The sequence below is a fragment of the Hesperophylax consimilis genome, chromosome 2, assembly GCF_061612785.1.
Source record: "Hesperophylax consimilis isolate HC1 chromosome 2, BYU_Hcon_1.0, whole genome shotgun sequence".
Taxonomy (NCBI): Eukaryota; Metazoa; Arthropoda; class Insecta; order Trichoptera; family Limnephilidae; genus Hesperophylax; species Hesperophylax consimilis.
Window position 1 is genome coordinate 19,539,692 of NC_142837.1, and position 22,538 is coordinate 19,562,229.

Sequence of the window (22,538 nt, forward strand, 5' to 3'; positions counted from 1 at the left end):
AAGCATTAATAGCAGTAGAGTCACATCTGCCACCGATTGACACATCGTCATGAAAATCGCTATATGTGCCTCTCTCTTATGGTCAGTCACGTGACATTAGAAAGAGAGAACACAAAACTTTTTTTTCATTTATTTTTTACAAAACGTGATGTTATATTGTCAACACTCGAGGGGCTAAAAAAATAGAAAATTTTTCTTAATTTAGCCATTTCTAACGGTAGCGGTGATATTTAGAACTACTTTGTAAAGGGAGTGGAAGGAACGGACGCCCCTCTCTTTTCAATTACTTTATTTTTTGAACGACCCACCGGTTATCTCAGTGGCAAATTGTCCACCTTAGTAGACGAGCCTAAATGTCCACCTTAGTAGACGATCCTAAATGTCCACCTTAGTAGACGAGCCTAAATGTTCACCTTAGTAGACGAGCCTAAATGTTCACCTTAGTAGACGAGCCTAAATGTCCACCTTAGTAGACGATCCTAAATGTCCACCTTAGTAGACGAGCCTAAATGTTCACCTTAGTAGACGAGCCTAAATGTCCACCTTAGTAGACGAGCCTAAATTTGTGAAAGAGGCCGGCCGTTCTATTGTGAGCATAGACTAAATTAGACTAGACACGGCATATTCATTTAAAAATAACCCCAACACAATTTTGGTTTGGTTCACATGCACATTTATGAAAAGGCCCACGCATTATGTCGCAATGCGAAATGGGCACTGTGCATTGCGTTTTACCTTTTGTTGGTCTATTTTGCTTCTCACCTATGCTGGGCAAGTTCATTCTTTCAATCACAAAAATAACAGAGTTCCAAATATTTAAATTTGAATTATGTCCATATTACAACACCTCTGACAACAAATTCTCCGTGGTTTCGCTTACGAGTTTGAACGCTTGAACTAGGAGTTTAAACAGAGTTGGGTTGTTAAGTTCATCTACATATTTGTGACGTACGCTACGTGGCGTTATTTTTAAAATGAATTTAACTACACAGGGCTAATCTAGTATAATACATCAATGATTGTGAGTGATTTTAAAAAATTTAAATCTTCTAAGATATTAACAAAACAATTTTTTATTTATATTTAAAGCCAAATGTAACCAATATGAGGAATTGGTAAAAGTTTGAAACTATATCGGTCAAAGAAGCTTCTTGAATTTTTTTTTTGATATGTGTGATTTTAAATCAATGAAATCTTCTCAGGCATTAAATTAAATGATTTGCTCTAAAGGGCAATTTCAATCTACAATAAACACCCAACGTAACTAACATACTTAATTAGATTAAGATCAATATTATGTTTGTCAAAATAGCTTCGCAAATAACCCATTATATATGTTAAAGATAAAAATAATTACCGTGGATTATCATTAAGAGATAGCTATATACTACACGGGACTTTTCTGTAGGCCTTATTAAGACATACAATTCCGTTGAACATAATTTTAAGGTATCTCATAAGGTTTAGCTGTTACCAATGTAAGGGCCCGAAAATATTTTTTTTACGACTTATTACACAAAACATCGATATTCTCTACTTTCTTTAAATATTGACGGCCGGCATAGTCCAGTGGTAACGCATTGGACTGCCATTCCGAAGGTCGCGTGTTCGAACCCGGCGTGCGCAAATAAATTTTATTTGATTAATTTGTGTTATTTCACAATTAATTAATTAAAATAATATATAGTATATTTGCGGCACGTTCCAGAGTGGAAGATACTACCAGTATCGCCCTGGTGTAAGACCACCATTCAGAATTGAAACGTTGCTCCAAATGGCTTTAGCCGTGTTTAGTGACTAGATCTGAATAGCCAGGTACTTCCCCACCTTCCTCTTTCCCTTCCCCACTTACCTTCAGCCTCACAACATCCCCCAATTTGGGGATGCCATAGTCTCACTGGCTCCAGACGGGAGCAGTTGGGACTCTTGTGAGGTATTCACTTTAAAAAATAAAAAAAGTATATATAATAATCATGTTTTGTATATATAAACCTTCTGGAAGAAATTTTCTAAATCATAGTGAAAACCCTACTAAAATCTGTTGCGTAGTTTAGAAGAACTAAGCGCATAAACAGACAGACGCGTATAGCGACTTTATTTTATACTATTTAGAGATTTTTTTAATTTAAAAAAAAATTTACGACGGATAAATATATTTTCCCGCCCTTCTCTTTCTCTCTCAATCTCCTCATTTGGCAGTTGCGGTGACCGTGGAATAATGATTAAGTCATTGAACCTCCTTTGTTTTTTACAGTCCGGTCAGGTCATGCGACAGGTCTAGACTCATCAATCTTAGAAAGAGAAAGTGACACCATTTTTGATGATAGACGGATGAAATTGCTTTAATGAAGGTCGCTAGAAGAATAATTTTGTGTGTGTATACGAAATTACTAAACTATTGAACATAAAATTGTGTTTTCAATAGATTTTGAATCATAATGTGTGTATGATGCTTATGGATGATGTGTGACAGTCATAGGAAATAATGAACATAGGTCATGAAGAAGCTTATTGAAAGAAAAAGAAAAACCAAAAGCCGGCCAACTATTCCACAATCGACTGAACGAACAATTTGTAAAAAATGACCTAAGAACCCATCAACGAACGAAGTGGATTGAATGTTGTGTTAAACAATTTACGATAGTACATGCAAGAATGTAAAAACAAAATCTCTTATTTGTGTTACTTTCACCATGATTAGTATGTAGTCATGATTTGTACTGTCTACAAAACAACATGCAAAGCAGCAAAATAATTAATTCATTTTCAAATGTGTCGCATAATATCTACTTAGCATGACCGAAATTAGACTTTCCCGCACGCCATTGCTACTACAGGACTAACAAGCTTTTGATTCTACAAATTATACCTTAATGGCGTCACTTCAATGCCAGAGCTTTCCCGGTCAGCTTAAATATTTTAATAATGCCTCATTTTGTTTGGATGGGAAATTACCTAATAACATAATTATGCTACACATTACAGCAACTTTCAAATAAGCTACTAAATTAATTCATTTTTAACAATACAAGTAGTTAATATGTAGTGGGTAATAATAAGTTCTATTCTAAAGTTATGTACTAGCTGGAGTCGAAAGTTATTTTAACTAAGAAATTAGTCAAAATTTTAATTCATCATACTTGTATATGTTTTGGTAAGTACAATAAAGTCACTGAGCTTTTAAAAAATTAATCTGCATCTTTTGGTCTCCAGCTCTGGGCACAGGCCTTTTGCAAATATACACCTGTTTGTATTGCTCTTACCCATTTAAAAGTGGCAGTTTTTGTCTTAATTAAGTCGTCAGTCTAGCCCATGTACAGGGAACTTATTCTTACACAGGACGCAATCTGATGATGCACTTACAATGGCATACTAGTCATGACATGCTTCTAATATAGTCACATCATGGTAAGACAGAGACAACAGTAAAGGCAATTATTGATTTAATACAATTTAATATAAAACTTTATGGAACAAGTCTTAAAAAATATTTATTTTTTCGTATGAAGCAATCACTTTGTGGTTAGACATTTTATATTAAATCAAATAAAACACTTTGTTTATTAACCACGACTTTTTTATTATTACATCTACCGGTTTCGCTACAGTCGAGCTTCATCAGGATGTGAAATATAACTAAAAACTAAGACAGAGGTCATGCATATTTATAAGAAAGCAGAGGCAGACAGAATATAACACATTATAAAAGCGGGAGGAGTCAAATATTACAAAGGCATAGTGAATTAAAGATATATAATAACAAAGTACAAAAAAGCAATTTTACATGAATTATACATTAGGGCGGAGTGAAAAAACTTTTTTTCAAATTTCGTGTTTCCTATATTACCAATGGGTGCCTTGGTAGTACCCTATAAAGTACACAAAATATCATCAAATTCCAACTTCATCTTCAGGTGGCGCACTGACCCTAAAGTTCTACAAAAAATGTTGTTTTTTCAGATTTTGTTAGTAAATAAGCGCATCATCTAATCCAGCTTAAACGTCACAAAATGTATTTTAGTTTTAGCCATCTAACTTACTCCTCTTCCCCCCACCCTTTGACACTATTTTGCGTAACAACAGCTGCAGTTAATCAGTAATTAACTGACATTAGCACGTTCGTTGGAACAGCTGCGAAAACTTGATTGTGATTTCTTTGTAATATGCCTAAAACAAGAAAAAATTCAATGTGTTCTATGTTTGGTGGCCCAGAAAAATTAAAAGACAATGTGTTGCCAACTTATTCGGATGTAATAAAGTATTATTTGTGGATTAGAAATGACTTGCAGTGGTTATCAAATGGAAAAGATCCTTCTGTGAAAGATATATGTGAAATAATTGCAATTGATCTAATTACGTTGTGGAATAAAGCGTCTATTCCTATTGTAACTGAACGTCAAACTGTAACTAAACTAACCCGGTATTATCACAAGTACAAATGCTTGAAATGTCGAGTACCTAAAAAGAAAACTGAATTTTATGAAGATGCAACAAAAAAACTCTTTGATATTGCTGTTTGCAAGTGCATTTGTGTCGATTTTTGTAAATGTTTAGTGAAAATACTCAAGAAGGAGCTTAGAATTCCTGCAAGATCAGAGAAGTACCCGCAAAATGTATATCGGCTCAAAAGATATAGTGGCATCCAAGGCTTTGGAGCGTAGGCAATTACGACTGATGAGGAAAAATAAATTACTTCAAAAACAGACTGTTGAGAAACCTCTGAGCCCCTCACCAGAGACTTCAGAGACCTCGGATGATAGTGTAAGATTATCAGACAACAATCAAGATCCAGACTTTTATACACTTTTTCCGATATACTCCACGCCATCCACATCGAAATCACAAACAAATCAGATGAGGCATCGATTAAAAAATCTTGCCACTGCCTGTGACAGGACTGGTGTCTCCGACAGATCAGCATCAACCATTGTCAGTGCAGTTCTTCAAGATATTGGTTTTATTTGTAAACAAGATTTCTCAAAAGTAATAAATAGAAGTAAATTACGACGCGAGCGCCGAAAAGTTCGAGAAGAGTTGCAAAGAAGGCAGATTTCGAGCTTCGGGAGTTCTGACGGTAAAATAAGTGGGTTATATTTTGATGGCCGGAAAGACAAGACCATTGTGCAGGAAAAACATGATAACAAGTACCACAAGAGAACCATTACTGAAGAACATATTGTTTTGCTCTCCGAGCCAGATTCTCAGTACATTGGCCACGTCGCGCCTCCTTCTGGACCCGCTAATTCTAATAAGGATTCAATTTTAGAATTTTTAAATTTGCACTTCGGAGATTTATCAACCATTGTAGCCATTGGATGCGATGGAGCGGCTGTAAACACGGGCTTCAAGAATGAAGCAATCGCATTGATTGAAAGACATTTAAATAGACCATTACACTGGTTTATATGTTTGTTGCATGCCAACGAATTACCACTGCGTCTCTCTCATCTTTTTAATACTTTGGATGGCAGTACTTCAGGTCCCAATACGTTCGCAGGAGTCATTGGCAAGATGTTACAGCACTGTGAAGACCTCCCTGTGGTGAAAATTGATAAAATTACGACAGTCTTACCCGATATCGAAAATTCTAAGCAATGATCAAAAATATCTGTATGAAATTTGTCAAGCTGTAACACAAGGCAGCGTAAAAACTGATTTGGCTAATAAGCAACCAGGAAAGCTGGCACACTCTCGTTGGCTAACCTGTGCAAATAGAATATTGAGACTATATGTAGCAACAAAGTTTCCAACTCATAGTCTGGTTGAGATTGCTACGTTTGTGATAAAAGTGTATGCGCCAATATGGTTCACCATAAAAACAAAACCTTCATGTAAAGATTGTCCTAAAAATGTCCTTAGTATGATAAAAAGATGCTCCTATTTAAAATATGAACTGAAAACAATTTTTTTTCGAATAATCGAGCGGAACTCTTTCTTTGCTCATTCTGAAAATATTTTATTAGCGATGCTACAAGACGAAAGACAGCATATAAAAGAATTAGCAGTAAGAAGAATTCTTAAAGCCCGACAAAATACAAAGGAGAAAAAAGTAAGGACATTCTTGACTCCAAAACTAAACTTCGAAGCCAACGATTATTATGATTTGATAAACTGGAAGACAGAAAAAATATTCTTGCCACCATTCAAAAAAAAATACGGTGACAGTGAATTATGGGACAAAATTATGAGCGAACATATAAATATCCGGATTGAAAATTTTCCCTGTCACACACAGGCTGTTGAGAGAGGTGTGAAGCTGGTCACTGAAGCTAGCTTGGCTGTTTGCGGAAGTACAGCACACGATGGATATATTCAAGCAAGAATAAAATCGAGAAAAGAAATGCCGAAATTCGGAACAAAATTACACTTTTCCTCTGGAATTCAGGGAGCTACCCCATACGCATATGACACGACTGAAGGCTGAAATGATTAAAAAATATATATTTTCTTAATGTTCCTTATATTTTAATGCAAATAATAAAGTTAAATATGATAATAATTTTGTCTTAAATTTTTAAAGAATTTCTAGAATCGATCATTTTTTCAAAATTTCAGGTCCTCTGCGCCACCTGAAGATCATAATATATGTCAAAAAAAATAAAAAATATTTTTCAACAGCTATTCATCTACAGCAACATTAAATGATATAGGGTTTTTGAAATTCGAAAAAAAAATTTTTTCGACCTCTTTCACTCCGGGCTATTATACATATAATAATACATTTTAAAGACATAAGAAAAAACATAAACATATTATTAAGGAGTGGAATAGATTGTGGGAAACAAGTTAAATAAAGGACTATAGAATGTGTTTTTTTGATTAGATAAATTAATTTGTGTATTTAATAAAAGGTCTGACAAGTTACTGTTTATAGATTTCCTGATTTCTAGTGATTCTAAATTGTCTAACCTAATGCCTATACTATTTTTATGCAAGAGGCTAGTACCTGTTATTTTATTAAATCTATGGTCTGCTGATATTAAATGGTTGGCGAGTTCCAAAAAACCTTTACCATTTAAACACCGTACATGTTCCTTCACTCTGGTGTTTACATTGTGCGATGTTTTACCTATGTAAAAGACGGGACAATCACTACAGTTGAGTTTATAAATACCCGAATGGCTTAGTATGTCATCATTGTCCTTAGTATTAATCAAAAATTTTCCTAGGGTATTGTTTGTATAAAAGGCAGGTTTAATATCTAAAGGAAGGTTACTAACGCTTTGATTTGAAAAATTATTAATAAATAAATGTAATGCAACAGAAACTTTAAAATTAAACATTAATAATTTAAAAAAATACTTATTATTGCTACGTCGGCGTCGGCTGGAAAAAATATTTACTAACTAGCAATTACTCATTTAGACCCTCTAAGTGATGTTACAATTATATTTGTCTGTAATTTCTTTCACCAACCCTTGCACAAATAAATAAAATTGACTGTTGTTTGGTAAACCCTTCAAGCCACAAAATGAAAAGATTACGGAGGACAATAAAAACAAATATTTACGAATTCGTAAAACCATCGTAAAATCTTGAAGTTTAAATGAAAGCGGTTATTTGTTTTTCAAAATTTTGATGTAAAATATTGCAATTCTTTTCATAATTATGAAAAAATTGAGAATTGACTAATTTCATCAATTGTTTTCTTAAAATAACCTAAAAATATGTACTTACGCATGAACTTAGTTTTTAGTATTCAAAAATACCTCAATCAACAAAAGTTTCTTCACCATTCTTTACTTTGAAGAATATTCTGCATGAAACCATTGAAAAGTAACATTTCCAAAAGTTATGGCTTAAAGTGTTTTAATAACATTGTTAATTAAGTCTGTTTTAAAATCTATATACACTATTCATTGAACTCTATTTTAAATTTGTATTCTTATGTAAAATTAATTTCCTTTTAATTGTAAAATGTTGAATGAGTTATCAAAATCGTTAAGAATAGAGTATTGTAAAAAAATATACATATAAAATAAAATAAAGTATACAATGTTAATATCATTTAATAGCAAGACTCAATAACCCAAATAAAATCATAACATTTCAGTAATTATTAGTAACGTTGTAATGCTACACAATTAATTAGTTTCAAGACACGTAGAACAAGTTAACATGTTATTTAAGAAATTGATGTCACAAAGTTACATTGATAATTTTTTTTTAAATCAGGTTGAACCCAGAAAATGGTCACGTAACATAAAATATGCAAAAATGAAAACACGGGTAATTATGTCTCAAGTTTGTTCCTTTCCCACTGTGACACAAAAGCTCGGATATAAATTGAGACAGCGGGGCATAAAAAGGCAAAATCCCGTCCGGCTAACAATAAACTTAGCCACCGATCATTTAGTTATTTGTATGGAAAGCCACGTTGTAGAACAGCGGAGAATAGAGTGATGGGCCTATCGCGATTAACGTCCGCCCAGACGATGGAATACAACCAGAAAAATGAACATTGGTAATCGAACAAGGCAGAAAGATTTTTTTATTGATAATGAGTAAAAGAGTACTTTTCTCTTCATGTGAAATTCAATAAATACTTGTCGAATCGTGAAGCACTTTTTTGGTGATTATAGCATACTTGTTTGAGTATTTTGTTGAAGCATTAACGTGTTTTAATTAAAACTGTAGCCTCGTGGGATGGATATAATTATGTCACTTTCTTTTTGTGATTTACTTTGGGAGAAGAGTGGATTTTTATAAAAATCACTTGAATACCGCCTCCACGGGAACCATTTATTCGATAACCAACGTCTCTGCCATATGTCACCCCAAGTGGTTCGCTTCGTGTGGTAACTTAGAAGGGGTGTTCAGGTTCATGGGGTGAGGATTGTCTAGGTCTGGGCGGCGGATTGATAGAGACTGGTTGAGAGAGGCCTTTCGACCTTATTGGCCGGACTCTCTCGACTCTTGTACCGCAGTTGAAGACACTTGGAAACACACACCCCCATTTTCCTACCCACCCATCATACATTTTTCCTTTTCAGAACGTCCTCTCCTTCCCTTTCTTAAAAAGACCCTCCATAGACCATCCTTCGCTATATAGGCATGATATAGGCCCTGAGGGAAATTATTTTTTTCCTGGCCTCTTGTGTAGAGCTAAGGTAAAAAATAAAATAAAATAAATATCACTTCGTCCCAGGGAGGTAATATTACCACTGTCGCCTTGGTAAGAAATCTAAATATCACCTCGTTCCGGGGAGGTAATGTGATCACTGTCACCTGGGTAAGAAATCTAAATATCACCTCGTTCCGGGGAGGTAATGTGATCACTGTCACCTTGGTAAGAAATCTAAATATCACCTCGTTCCGGGGAGGTAATGTGATCACTGTCACCTGGGTAAGAAATCTAAATATCGCCTCGTTCCGGGGAGGTAATGCGATCACTGTCACCTTGGTAAGAAATCTAAATATCGCCTCGTTCCGGGGAGGTAATGCGATCACTGTCACCTGGGTAAGAAATCTAAATATCGCCTCGTTCCGGGGAGGTAATGCGATCACTGTCACCTGGGTAAGAAATCTAAATATCGCCTCGTTCCGGGGAGGTAATGCGATCATTGTCACCTTGGTAAGAAATCTAAATATCGCCTCGTTCCGAGGAGGTAATGCAATCACTGTCACCTTGGTAAGAAATCTCTATTTAGATTCTAAAGAATTATTGAAAAAATATTGTTGGAAACGGATGCACTTGTAGATATAGATCACGAAAACGTTGGTATTGTGTATACATATTTATAAATGTCCCTTTAATTTTTATAATCAACATTTACAACCTTTCTCCTCCTTTCCGCCTTGATTAATGTAAATATGTTCTAATGCGCATCACACACATATATTGTGTGTAAGTTTTTTCGTCATCTCCAAAAATTTCAGTTTTTTTACTACTTTTAATCTTTCCACATCTCATACAGATTATTTACGAAGCTCTTAACCTTTTAACATGGTTTTCTTTCAATACCATCTTAATGAGCATACATAACTTTTTTCCACACGTACTCTCATTTTTTTATAAAAATACAAACAATTTAACTATACGCCGAGAAAAATCAATAATACTTTTGTTTTTGAAGGAAGCAAATACTTTGGGGTATGACATCATATATATTAAATAAAAAAACACACTTTTATAATACACCACTTTTAAAAAATTATTATATTTATTTATAATTATTTTATAATTACAATGAGAGAAGAAGACTTCTTATTGGTGACAGAAAGAGATACAAATAGAAAGGAGCGAGACAAAATATTATAAGAGATGATGCTTGAGATAGGCGAAACCTAGTTGGCTGTCAGTTATGTTCAATAAAAAAGTGATATATTACGAAGTGTGTTTTTTTTATTTAATAAATTAATATTTACATTACAGTAGATACAATATATTATATACAATAGACAAATATTTCCAGTTCATATTAGTGACTAAAGTTTCAAATAGAAATACGCGTCCGTCATAATTACAAAATTAAAATTATTTTAAGAAGATATACGAGTAATAATTAAATTTAGTTGCTATTCATGGTACGAGTATTTTATAACAAAATCAGATATTAATTTAAAATGTGTTGATTTCAGAATAATATCTGGAATTAGGTAAAATCACCAATCGCGAGAATTTACAAAAATATAGTACCTACGCGTTTCAGTATTCGATGAGAATAAAATTGGAAATCTAATATAATGAATATGAAAATGTGGATTATCGAGAAAACATCGTCGTTGAAAAGTTGTGTTCGGTGAATGAAGATTACCTACTATGATAATTTACGTTTTCGGGGTAAAAATAAACTTAATAAACGTACGGAATTTATCCTAGTACGTTTCAATAGGTAATTTAATAACACACTTAGGAAATTATTTTCAAAAGAAATTTCAATTAGTTTTTCCATAAAATATTCCCCCCGTCATATCTCCCGATAATAACAGCCGCTTTTTGAGATAATAATACATACATTAACTATTTAATAATCCGTGTTACCAACATAGGCTCCAAAATATTCCGATTTTAATTGACACAATATTTGGAAAAATCCCTTGAGTTACTTTGTTGCCTTATTAAGTTAATGTGTTTCAACTTGAAATATAGCAAAAAGTATAAAATCCCAAGAAGTATTGTTATTCGTTGTTTACGTGTCTGGAAAAACTAACAAGGCAAAATAAATTTGTGGTATCAGAAAGTAGTAACACACTGATTATTTACCTTTTTAAGTCTGTGGCTATAGGGGATTCGTTCACGCAAAAACAGTCAACATTCAACAAATTCACTAAAATGACTGGAAAAACTACCGATCCAATGTATTGTGGACGCGTTAGTCGAAGTAAATACAATGTGTCCTTACTTCTGATGAATTCATGACATAAATATGCATTGTTCTGTTTGAGAAAATACAAATTTGTTTTTGTCTGTTCAGTGACAATAATCAATTTGTGGCAAAATTTAAAGTGGATAATATTATATTATAGGTTACTTACTGTAGCGTGTTCTATTACACTTTGAGTGAACTGTAAAAAAACGATAACTAAAGCTCATTCAATTGGTTTGTGAATAGCACGGGAATAAGTGGAAGAAGGAAAACAGCCTACCTGAACTCCCATGAATCCGGGCAAAAATACGGGCTCTCGATGCACTTTGCACTGGTGAATTTTCCTTCACAACGAGACGAACGAAAAAAAACGAATTTATTTTGGTATTTCCACATATGATACGACGACAAAATTAAAGGTGGCACCTTCTTGATGTACGACACGAGCTCGACTGATATTTGCGACAATAAGTGCAACATAAATCTTCATAAGGTCCAATGTGGGTAGGGCTGTTTTTAGGGAAGGAGATGGATAGTAAGGAAAATAGTAGGTAATATTCAAAAGCTGTTTCAATACTAAACACCTACATTTGTAAAAGTGTCAAGCGAAAGTATGAATATTTTCCCAGCCGTAAGCCTCAGGGGTTTCTTGGACCTCTCCGCGAATATTTGAATACTTCTCTTAACATCCTCAGTGCAGTCGGGCCAGTTGCTGTTGAAGGCAGCTCGCTGCAAGTCATTGCTCTGAAACAGTATTCACAAAGGGGCCTTTATACCAACTGTTATTTAACTGATTGTGATTCTTGTGCTTCTTAATGATTCTTATGATTACTTTTGTGATTATGTTAATCTAGAGATTCGTGTAATTCATGCGATTCTTGTAACTTTTGTGATTATGTGATTCCCGTGATTCTCTTGATTATTGACACTCTTGTTATTTTTATAATTATGTGATTTTCGTGATTCACGTTATCCAGGAGATTCGTGGTATTCATATGATTCACGTTATTCTTGTGATTCTTTTAGCTCTTTTGGCTCTTTTTATTTTTGTGATTATGTGTTTCTCGCGACTCTTTTTTTTCATTTGATACTGATTCTAGTGATTCTTGTAAATCTTATAATCTTATGATTCGTATGATTCTTGCCATTCTTGTATAACATTTCCAAATTTGCAATTATTTTTTTAATCAGTTCAATTCATGGTATTCAAGGCATTTATTTGAGAAACACGTGGATGACGCAAACAACAATAAAAATTCTACTTGTTGCTTACAAAACAAGTTCGAAAATTTCCGGTAATCTTGAAATTTTATTAAACTTTAAGAACTGGCATAGTGAAAAGTTTTACAGTTTGGCTTATATAATTTTAAATAGTAATAGTGAGAATCCAATATCAGAAAATTTCATAGAAATGATTTTTTACAGAAAGAGGGAGTGGGAACCCCAACGATGTGGTCTGCCCTACGAAAATGCAAAACATAAACGGTTATCTGGCTTAGCATACAGGGTAATAACAATTTTTTGCAACAAAACATAATATTTATTGATTTTATTAACTACGTACTCTTTGCTTTGAGTAATTTGTTAATTATAATTAATTTAATTCTCTCTCACCTCCAGATGAATCTTATAATAATAATAATGTTTATTTCAGCTGGACAGAGCGGTGTAAAATAAGCAGATATTTATGTATAGTTCATAATAAGGTCCCATTTTTCACTCTCTTTACAATTTTATTTATTGGGGTTGACAAATCTAGTTGAAGATTTTGGTATATATATATATTGCAATAAAATTATGTGCTTGAACAATGTTATATGGATTTAGTTCTTGGTCTGAGACATTAGCATAACCCATTGATTTTGAATTCACTTTTTGCAAAAACCATGTACAATGACGAATACAAAGTGTGTTTTTTTTTCTTTTAATATAGTCATATTTCTATTATGTTAATATTTTTGGGATTCAAATATTGTGGGTTTTAGGTACTCGCGAGAGAAGTAATATCTAATGTTATTGGTAGATTGAGGTATTTTACTCGTATAGACTTAAATTTTGTTGTCAAACTAATATAATTTGGTCTTTAAACTGTATTCTTTTGTTAACATTGAGTTTTATAAAAACCTATTGTGGTTAGTAAAATTCAACGTTAAAAACGTAACTCGATTAATAAAATCATACTTTATGAATGAGTTCGTCTCCAAACCAGCAGAGCATGAACACTTCAGACATCATGCACGAGAAGTAAAACAGCATCCATAGTAACTGCAGGGGGTGGTCCGTGGGATTTTCAATCTGTCCAATTAAAATATTTTATTCATCAACAACTTTTTCTATTAACTTATTTTAAAGGTTGTACCCTTCAATGTAATATATCATTGAAGAAGAAGAAAGTACTAATAAATCAAAAAAGATACATGTAACAGGAAAATAAAAAAAATAACGGTCACAAGTAGGAAACGAACACAGAATATCTTGTCTTACCGGGACAGGTGTCTTGTGATGAAAGGCTTTAAATCACAGTGAAAGAAAAAACAGATAAACCATAGCTGCAAGAAAATATGCAAATTATTTATGAAAACGGACATGCTAACGACATCTGGCGGAGAAAGAATTGATCCAGCTTGCTTGCAGTAGACTCCTGTAATAGTTGAAATTATATCGAGGTTCTAAGACGAAAGCAGAGAGGTCGTAAAATCGTCTAGGACGACTGGTACTTCCCCTTTTCCTAGGCCTATAAATAAATATTGAATTTTGTCAACCAATAGATCTGAACAAAGAGCTATAAAATTTTGAGTAACCAATCAGTGAACGAAGGGGGGTGTGTCTACGAAAGACAAAGGATTGAACCTTGGACCCGACATTAAAAAAGATAATTAATTGCATTTCCGTTCCCACAAAAATTAGAGGTGAACGCACTATGGTATAAACACTGACGTTCAAGGCGACAAACTCTAGGAAATGTTTACAATAACCGAGACATTTAGGTGATGGCGAACCATAGAAAATCGAGTGCTTTGAAGATTTTACAAGTTGAAAAACACACACACGAAAATGCAATGGAAAAACTATAAACGTGATAGTATAAAAAAGGACGGGAAAAGCGAAGGAAAATCACTGGCAGAATTTTCAACTGTAGTACAATTATTTATGATAGAAGGAGGGTGTCATGTTCGATAAAAATCGTACTAAAGAGAGATGAGAGTTTTGGAAACAATGGAAATTAATCGTTATCAATTTAAGATGAAACGGACATATTGGTAAATCAATTTTGAATGAAAATCTCGCAAAAAAAATAGACATTTTAGAAAAGTGCGGCGACCGAATGGAAGGATAATACAGAGATTTTGGACTGCTACGAAGGTTCTAGGAAAATGAAAATTGAGTATTAGAAGAAGACAGTAAAATTAAACATATAGCGATAGATTAGATTTAGGAAAAGTAGACATTTTACATAATTATTAGGTTAGATATATATTAGAGTTACCCAATATTACGGAGGGATCGAAACAAGACAAAAGGTTGGCGGTCTCATGTATATTTTGAAGGGTAAACAATCGAAATCCGAACATGATTTTTATTTACGTTAAGGTAATAAACGATTAGAAAAGCGATTAACTTTAACGTGGACCTTATGGAAGTATTTAGATTAGTCAAAAGAGATTAAAACTAATAGGTTTGAAATTAAACTAAATTTACGAGTCTAGTACCAAAATTTTAAACATAAACAGATGTCAATGCATATGTTTTATGTGAATCCTGGTATGAGAAAGATAGAAAATTGGGCGGAGATTGGGTCAGGCAATAAAAATGACAGATATCCCAGAGTCTAATTAGGTATATCTCCCATAGAAGTGTGGAAAACTATATATTAATTAATAATAAATGAAGTATGAAATTTCCCAGCAGACTACACACATCGGGAAAAGTGGAGAAAAGATAAAAGGAAGGGTAAAGAACGGAGATAAAGAATAATCCAAGTGGAAAAAAGTGATACAATTCGAATTTATCCGTGAAATTAATAAATACGACTTGGAAAATGAGTAATTATAAGAGTTATGAGAAATGACATAAGAATCAAGAAGAATTTGTGCAAGAAAACGTCGCGGATAAAAATAAAATTCAAAGATAAAGGAAAAACTCAAATCTGCGTCATGGAGATAGAAAGTACGAGTGGAAATGGAAAAGCTCATATAAGTAACAATAAAATTAAGTAGAATTTAAACAAATCGAAATTCAAAAATGCGTAGTAAAGATTTCAGCATGGATTTAAACAATTTCGCACGAGATGCATAAAATTGAGATCTATATATATGTTATTGAGGACGGACCTATCGCGGATTGAGAAAAAAAAGGAACGCAAAATCATGAGATTTTAACTACATTTTTGTATGAACAGAGGACAAAGGGAGCTTGGGCGATTAACGCAGACTTACCTGATTCGGACCCTATCGATTTAGAATTGTGAGATGGAAACTGAACACCGCCTTGAGCCGGAAAACAGAAGATCGTATGTAGGAACGATCGATATTGATGGAAGGGGTGTTTGGATTTACGAGTTGATAGGAGATAGAATTAAGCATCAAGAGAAATTCAGATACGTCTTTTGGAACCTGAGAGGGGTATAAAAGATGGAACTCATCAGTCAGGAGGTGAGTCGCGCCGAGGGTTTGAAAAGTTGTTACGTGGCAGTACTACGTCTATTGGTAAAATTCTAGTGAAATAATCTAAGTGTTAAATTCTGAACAAGTACCTGGACTTAGAAAGTTTTGTAAGAAGTCTTAAATTCAGTTTCTAAATTCTGAAAACCCCACCAGTGAAGTTTTGTTAAATCAGTTTAATTTGGTTAAACAGTGGAAATAAATATAATTTAAACTCAGTGCTTAAAAGTGTTAAGTGAAGTGCAAAAAGTGAATTGTGAATTAATTAAAAATTTAAAAATAATTATTTCATTCAAAGTGAAAACATTCAAATTAAATTTAAGAGTTTGTTATCGTTAATCTAAAGTGAACGTGATCGCGTATTGATATTTAAAAATAGATTATAATTTTGTGTAAAAATAATAATAGTAATAAATAGTTACGTCTTAGTTTAAAATAAACACAATCTAGACAGTTCGAAAAGAAATAATGACAAATGCTCAAACCTTTGTTCTAAAATTAACAGTTCGGAAAAGAAATTAATTTTAAGAATCGAGATAATTAAAAGTCTGCGCAATTCGAAAAAATTTTCTTTTAAAAATATATAAAAAGAAATTTAGAATTAATAAATTGTTCAATTAAAATCCATCGTGCGTATAGCGACAGTGTTAAAAGTGTTTGTCGTTTTAACCGGAATTTTAATCATCAGTCTATCATTTCGAAAAAGAATTTGAAACAGCTATCATTCAAAAGCCTAAACTAGAAAGGTGTTATTAAATCAACGGGTTTTCTGGATTAGGATTTCGTTCGGAAGAAAAATTAAATATCAGCTAATTTATACGATTCAAGCGAGAATAAAATATTAAATAGGAATAAATAGTCGAAAAGATTTATTTTGAAATTAGTTGAAAAATACAATTAATTAGGTAGGATTTCTTCATCAAGGTTGTTGTGTACTACCCGACCGGAAATACCTTGACGTGGGTGAGTTTTCCTTTTATAAATAATTTTCAGGTCCCAGGAGACACAGAAGGGCTGTGAAGTGGAAGTATATCAATTGAATATTAAATTAAAACAACAAAACAAAGAATTACACATTAATATATGTATATTGTATATTTGTATATATATTTATAAATATAAAATAAAATATTGTATATAAAGAATATATATATGAGTATTGTAATTATATATATGTATTTTATTTATTAATCGAAGCATCGAAATGGTAGCGATTTTTAATACCTACCCGAGAACATATCTATATTATTGAAAAAGAAAATATGTATTTATTAATATTCCAGACTATGTAGAATCATATATTTTATATTTATTTATTAATATATGTACTCTTTTTTTAACATATTTTGACAATAGAGATATGTGTACTTAAATATATATTTATATTTATTCTTCATTTAACCTAGTAAATTTACTAAATTCGGAAAATGAAATAAATAGTTTAACTTCAATAAAGGAATTAAAAATATTTAAATTAACTATGCACAATAAACGGTATCATAACTGAATCAGTAAAGAGGCACAAATGACTTCTAAGGAATTTTAAAATAAACAAATCTCACATTTAGGTTAGTGTGTCAGGAGATGTTTATATTATTTGTTTACAAAACAAAGGATCACTGGAGAATTGGGTCAACCGCATAGTTTGAAAACGACCTTGGCCATAATTAGTTAGTCACAAAGGATTTTATTAATTACCCGAAACAGCTGGAAGATGCGTGTTCTCAAATACTTATCAATCACAAACGACAATTGAAAAATCACGGGTTAGCCAGATTTATATCAAAAAATTACATGAAACATTTGAATACTATTGATTAGATAATCGCACAGTTTTTATTGGTTACCTGAAACAGCTGGAAGCTGCGTGCTTACAAATACTTATCATTCACAATCGACAATTGAAAAATCACGGGTTAGCCAGATTTATATCGAATAATTATACGAAACATTTGAATTTTATTGATTGGGTGCTCATACGAAACCCCATCAGTTGCCTGAGATATTTGAGGGTCGAGTACTCTCTAATGTGGCAATCAACTACTTGAAACAATTGGAAAATCACGGGATAGGATGAACAAAAATTAATGTTGAACCCTGGAGGTAAAATTTAAAACAAATACAGTGCATCAATAGGAGGCAGTGGTCGCTCCTATAACAAGACCATTAACCAAATCCAATAGAGATGGCGATTCTCTTAAATAAAAACGTCAAAACCAAACAAACAAAAGCCTGGAGTTCGATAGCTCTCCAAAACAAACTATCAAATATGATCTTATTTTACTAGTATTTATTAGTATAACCTTATTCTTACGTATATATTCGGTTACCAGACCTAGAGCTTCGCAGAGTTCTTGGCGCGAGATCCGAGCTCGGGATGCGAGGTAGATAGCCTCGTATTGCGAGTTATAAACCTTTCCCAAACTGTATGTATACATATATTTATTCGTATGTACTGTCTATTGGAGGATGCGGACCTGCATACAGCTTGCATTTTAGGTCCTATGGACTACTCTCGCATCTTCTCTTAGACGTGGAATGAGGATTCACGACCCGTAAGTCCACACAAACCGTGAGTATATGATTGTATGTAGGACGAAACCGGTTCGCCCTAAGTAAATTGTAGTCCAAGGAGGTGTCGGAATTTGGGGGTATCGGGACCCGGGGGGAAACTTGAATGCAGTACATGATGACGTGGAAGGCTTCTTGGGACACGATAACTTAGGTATCAATCAAGGAGCCGTGTCAAAGGATTGTGCAAATTTCTAGTCCACTCCCGATCATCTCGTTTACTTGATGGAGGATTGGAGCCAAATTATGCCAGCAAATGGGCTATTCCGAGTTCGTCAAATATGCAATTAACTAATTACATTAACCTACTAAATCAATCTTTACATGTACCTTATAGCAGCAGAATCATAAAGGAGTGGTGCCACACAGACACAAAAGTTCACCAAAATCAAATTTACTAACAATTAACCATTTGAGTTATATTAAATTACCTGTCCAAATAAACATGTATAATATCTTTTATCAGCGTTTAACTACGACTTTGTTAGGGTGCAGGGAATCAGAATAATTACAATAGGAAAGTTAGCTCATTCAGAAAATTCATTTAAGTCTAGGTTTGCAATAGAAAGACTAATTCAACTTTGAACTCAACACCTCGATCAGAACCAAGAGGGTTACCACAAAAATGAAAGTAATTAAAATCCTATATCATAAATCAAAAAAATTACACAACGTTTGATGGAATTTAATTACAATATAAATACGGGTATATTTGCGTTCAAGATCGTAAATAACGTATTAATTAGTTAAGTACATATGTCTATAAAGATATATAGTACAAGAGAGCTTTAAGTAGCTTTCTGTAGATATCAAAGAAGAGGGTCCAATTTTCATGGAGGCTTATGTGTTGTAGGGGAGGAATTTTCCATCCCAGCGAACACATATGCAAAGCCTTAGAAAAAAAAAAAAATTAAACATCGGTCATAGCCAAGAGAGAAGAAAATTCTATATTGTTTGAAACAAAATAAAAGAATGGCGAAAAGGCGAAAACATTACAGTCTTAAACCACTCGACCATTGTGACCTACTTATTATCATATTTGTCGATCTCACATTTCAATTTCAGAATTGACAATATCATCTTGCAACCAACTTTTAACATTTTCTTTAATGATAAAATTTAATAAAAAATGGTGGTGTAAAGAAATTGTTTCAAATTACATAAAAAGCATAAACGAAGTATGTCTATGACGTTTTTGTTGTTGTTGTTTTTACAGGAAAACAGCCTTCAATTTTATACCAAATGTACTGCACGTATCAAAAAATATATCGGGATCCTTCAAGTTATGATTTTGATTAAACGATTCGCACATTCTACTGATTTGTGCGCGTCTTGTTATTAGTTTTGGTAAAATGGGACAATTGATAGCATTGTTGCAGAGTTTATATAGGGTCATGAGGTAAAGGCAAGTTCCCCGGTTAGAGTGGAGACGTTATATTTTTAAAGTATATTTAAATTAGGTGCGCTCATTCTGTAATTAAGGCAATGCATTATATTATTTTATATGCTTTTAATAATGTATTTATTGATACCGTAAACTGTTGTCCATATGTAGGTAGAGAATTATGTTTAGAAAAGGTTTCAATATACTCATCTGTTCCTGATAACTAAGCATAGATAACTAAGTGACCTTTATTGACAATTTTTTTATGATAAGTATCCACCACAAGTTTCAATTAACTAATTATGTGATAATTTATAAGAATAAGATGGCATAATTGAATCAATAATGAAAGTATCCTATTTGACAAATTCCCATATTGTATTGATCTTACCGATAGAATTTGTATTCCAATGAGACAGATGACGAGGCCACTTAACATGAACTGAATGGCTGCCGCTGCACTGAATGCATCTTCAACTTTTGAAATATAACTGAAACATTAAAAAATTGAGAAAATTCATAGTCAATTTTTTGGAGAGATAAAATCTTTGCTTCGAGGCACAAAGCTCACAATGTGAAAATTTCATAGAATGTAAATAATGGAATTATGTTTTTACTAAATATAATAAAACACTTATAAATTGATATGTTATATATTTTTCATTATAAGTTTATCCCGATGAAGAAACCATTAGTTTTGAAACTTGTCGATTTTTTTGATTGTATGTGGAGTATACAAAGTTATTTACCTTAAAATGAAGCCACAAAGCGAATATGAAATTAAAATTGAAGAATAAAATCAAATAGTTAAAACATCGTTCTGAATCAGTTTGACAATAGGTATAAACTATGAATCCGTTTTGAACTTAAATAGCTACGCACTGTCCAAACTTTATTTTTTCTGTTTCCTTCATTCCTACATCTTTCAATCTCACAGAATCCTAAAATGGAGATACTATGAGAACTGTGTCATCCCCATTTAGACCCACATCTCCGCTGAGAAATCTTTTTCGTTATAAAAAACACAGATGAAACATATTGTAAAAGTCGCAACCCCTGAAAATCTCTTTCTTTTATTGCATACAAAGCAACCTTTGGCATCTCCAATCGGGAAATTTTTCGATGGTACGGGAAGAAAAAAACTAAATAATTTCACATATTCCTCATTCTCATCTCCTTTCCTTGCTCACCACATTCAGCGTCACAATATTCCCCAGCTTTAGACGTACAAATTCCAAGCAGTTGGGATCAATTGGGGCTCTTGTGCGGTATTGACATAAAATTTAAGGCAATGTCCCGGACTCGAGGTAAGATAAATGTCATTAAAAATATTTAAAAATTGATTATGTTTTTTTGTTAATTGATCATTATTTCTTTTAAAAAAAAAACTATTATTTCTTACGTTTATTATTTTACCACCCATTCTTAAAAATAAATAATTAATATTTTTCCGTCGAAATACGTAGATGTGATTTTCTTGAACGTACTCTTTACTCCCATCTCACGAGTCTAGTTATAATTCAGTAAGCATAAGGCATTCGCACGAGTACATTATCCTAGGCACATATTATATTATTTTCACCATCGCCTTGCATGTAATTTATGAAATATTTGAAAAAGAGCTTTCCATTTATTACGAATATCTTATAATAGGGAAGATCGGAGAAAATTTAATCACGATAAAATAATCAAAAATATTTTTTCTGGGGATATTACAAACATCAACAACGTTTCAAAACATGGATAGATTCTTTTTTTCTAATTTATAAAACATTTTTGTATCACCAATCAACATTTTTTTTTTAAATTACAAAAAAATGTTAATATTACATCTTCAATAAGCAGCTTTTTCTACCAGTGAAATAAAAATGAGGTGAATATTGTATCATAATTCAGATTTTTAGTATTTAAATTTATAATTTAAAATATCCAAAAGGTGGTGTTGTACGGAAGGTTGATTATTAAAAGTGGTCAACTCATTTTATACACAATATTTAATGTGTTTACTTGAGTAAGAATACCACAAATTTAAATATTAAAGAGTAAAAACACTGATTGAAAAAATGTACTAGGTTACTACGGAACCAATCTGTTATTAAATTATGCAGTTACGTTCCAAGGGACCAATTATGACTATCGATGCATTGAACGCATCGTTGTACGAAGCGACTGGCATGGGACGTCATTATGAATCAAATAGATAGTAATATTGTCTTTCCATCCTTTATGTGCAATTTTCCTTACTTCATTTGTATAAAAAATATTAAATTAAATTTGGGATGCGGGCTTGGTTACCGTCGCCCTGAGAACCATCTATTAGATAACCAACACCTATAGGTCCTAAGTGGTTACCCAGGTTCATCGGGTGAGATGTGTTCAGATTGGAAAAGTCTGGTTTGGGGAGACCCTTAGACCTCTCCAACTGGTTTCTCGACCCAACGCTTTGCGCTGCAGTGGGGGGAATATATCCGTCACTCCTGTACACACGGATCCCTAGATTCCTACCCAACCCTCGTTATTTTGACTTTTAAGTGGTTTCATATTTTGTTTTAACCATCTCCTGTTTTTACTGTCATTGGTATCCCATACAGATAAGATATTTTATAATTTAAT

The 22,538-nt window shown here is 32.9% G+C and overlaps 1 protein-coding gene across 1 annotated transcript in view; it reads right to left on the minus strand.

The window, feature by feature from the left end:
- Positions 1–11,885: 11,885 nt before the first annotated feature.
- The window catches only part of LOC149425779 (4-vinylanisole receptor-like), a 75,106-nt gene continuing 64,453 nt past the window's right edge, over positions 11,886–22,538 (minus strand). Inside the window, exons 5-7 of the mRNA XM_089646214.1 lie at positions 20,317–20,416; positions 13,491–13,604; positions 11,886–12,053 (exon numbers count right to left, since the gene is read on the minus strand). Of these exons, the coding sequence (XP_089502340.1) occupies positions 11,886–12,053; positions 13,491–13,604; positions 20,317–20,416 (382 nt within the window). The remainder of the gene's footprint in view (positions 12,054–13,490; positions 13,605–20,316; positions 20,417–22,538) is intronic.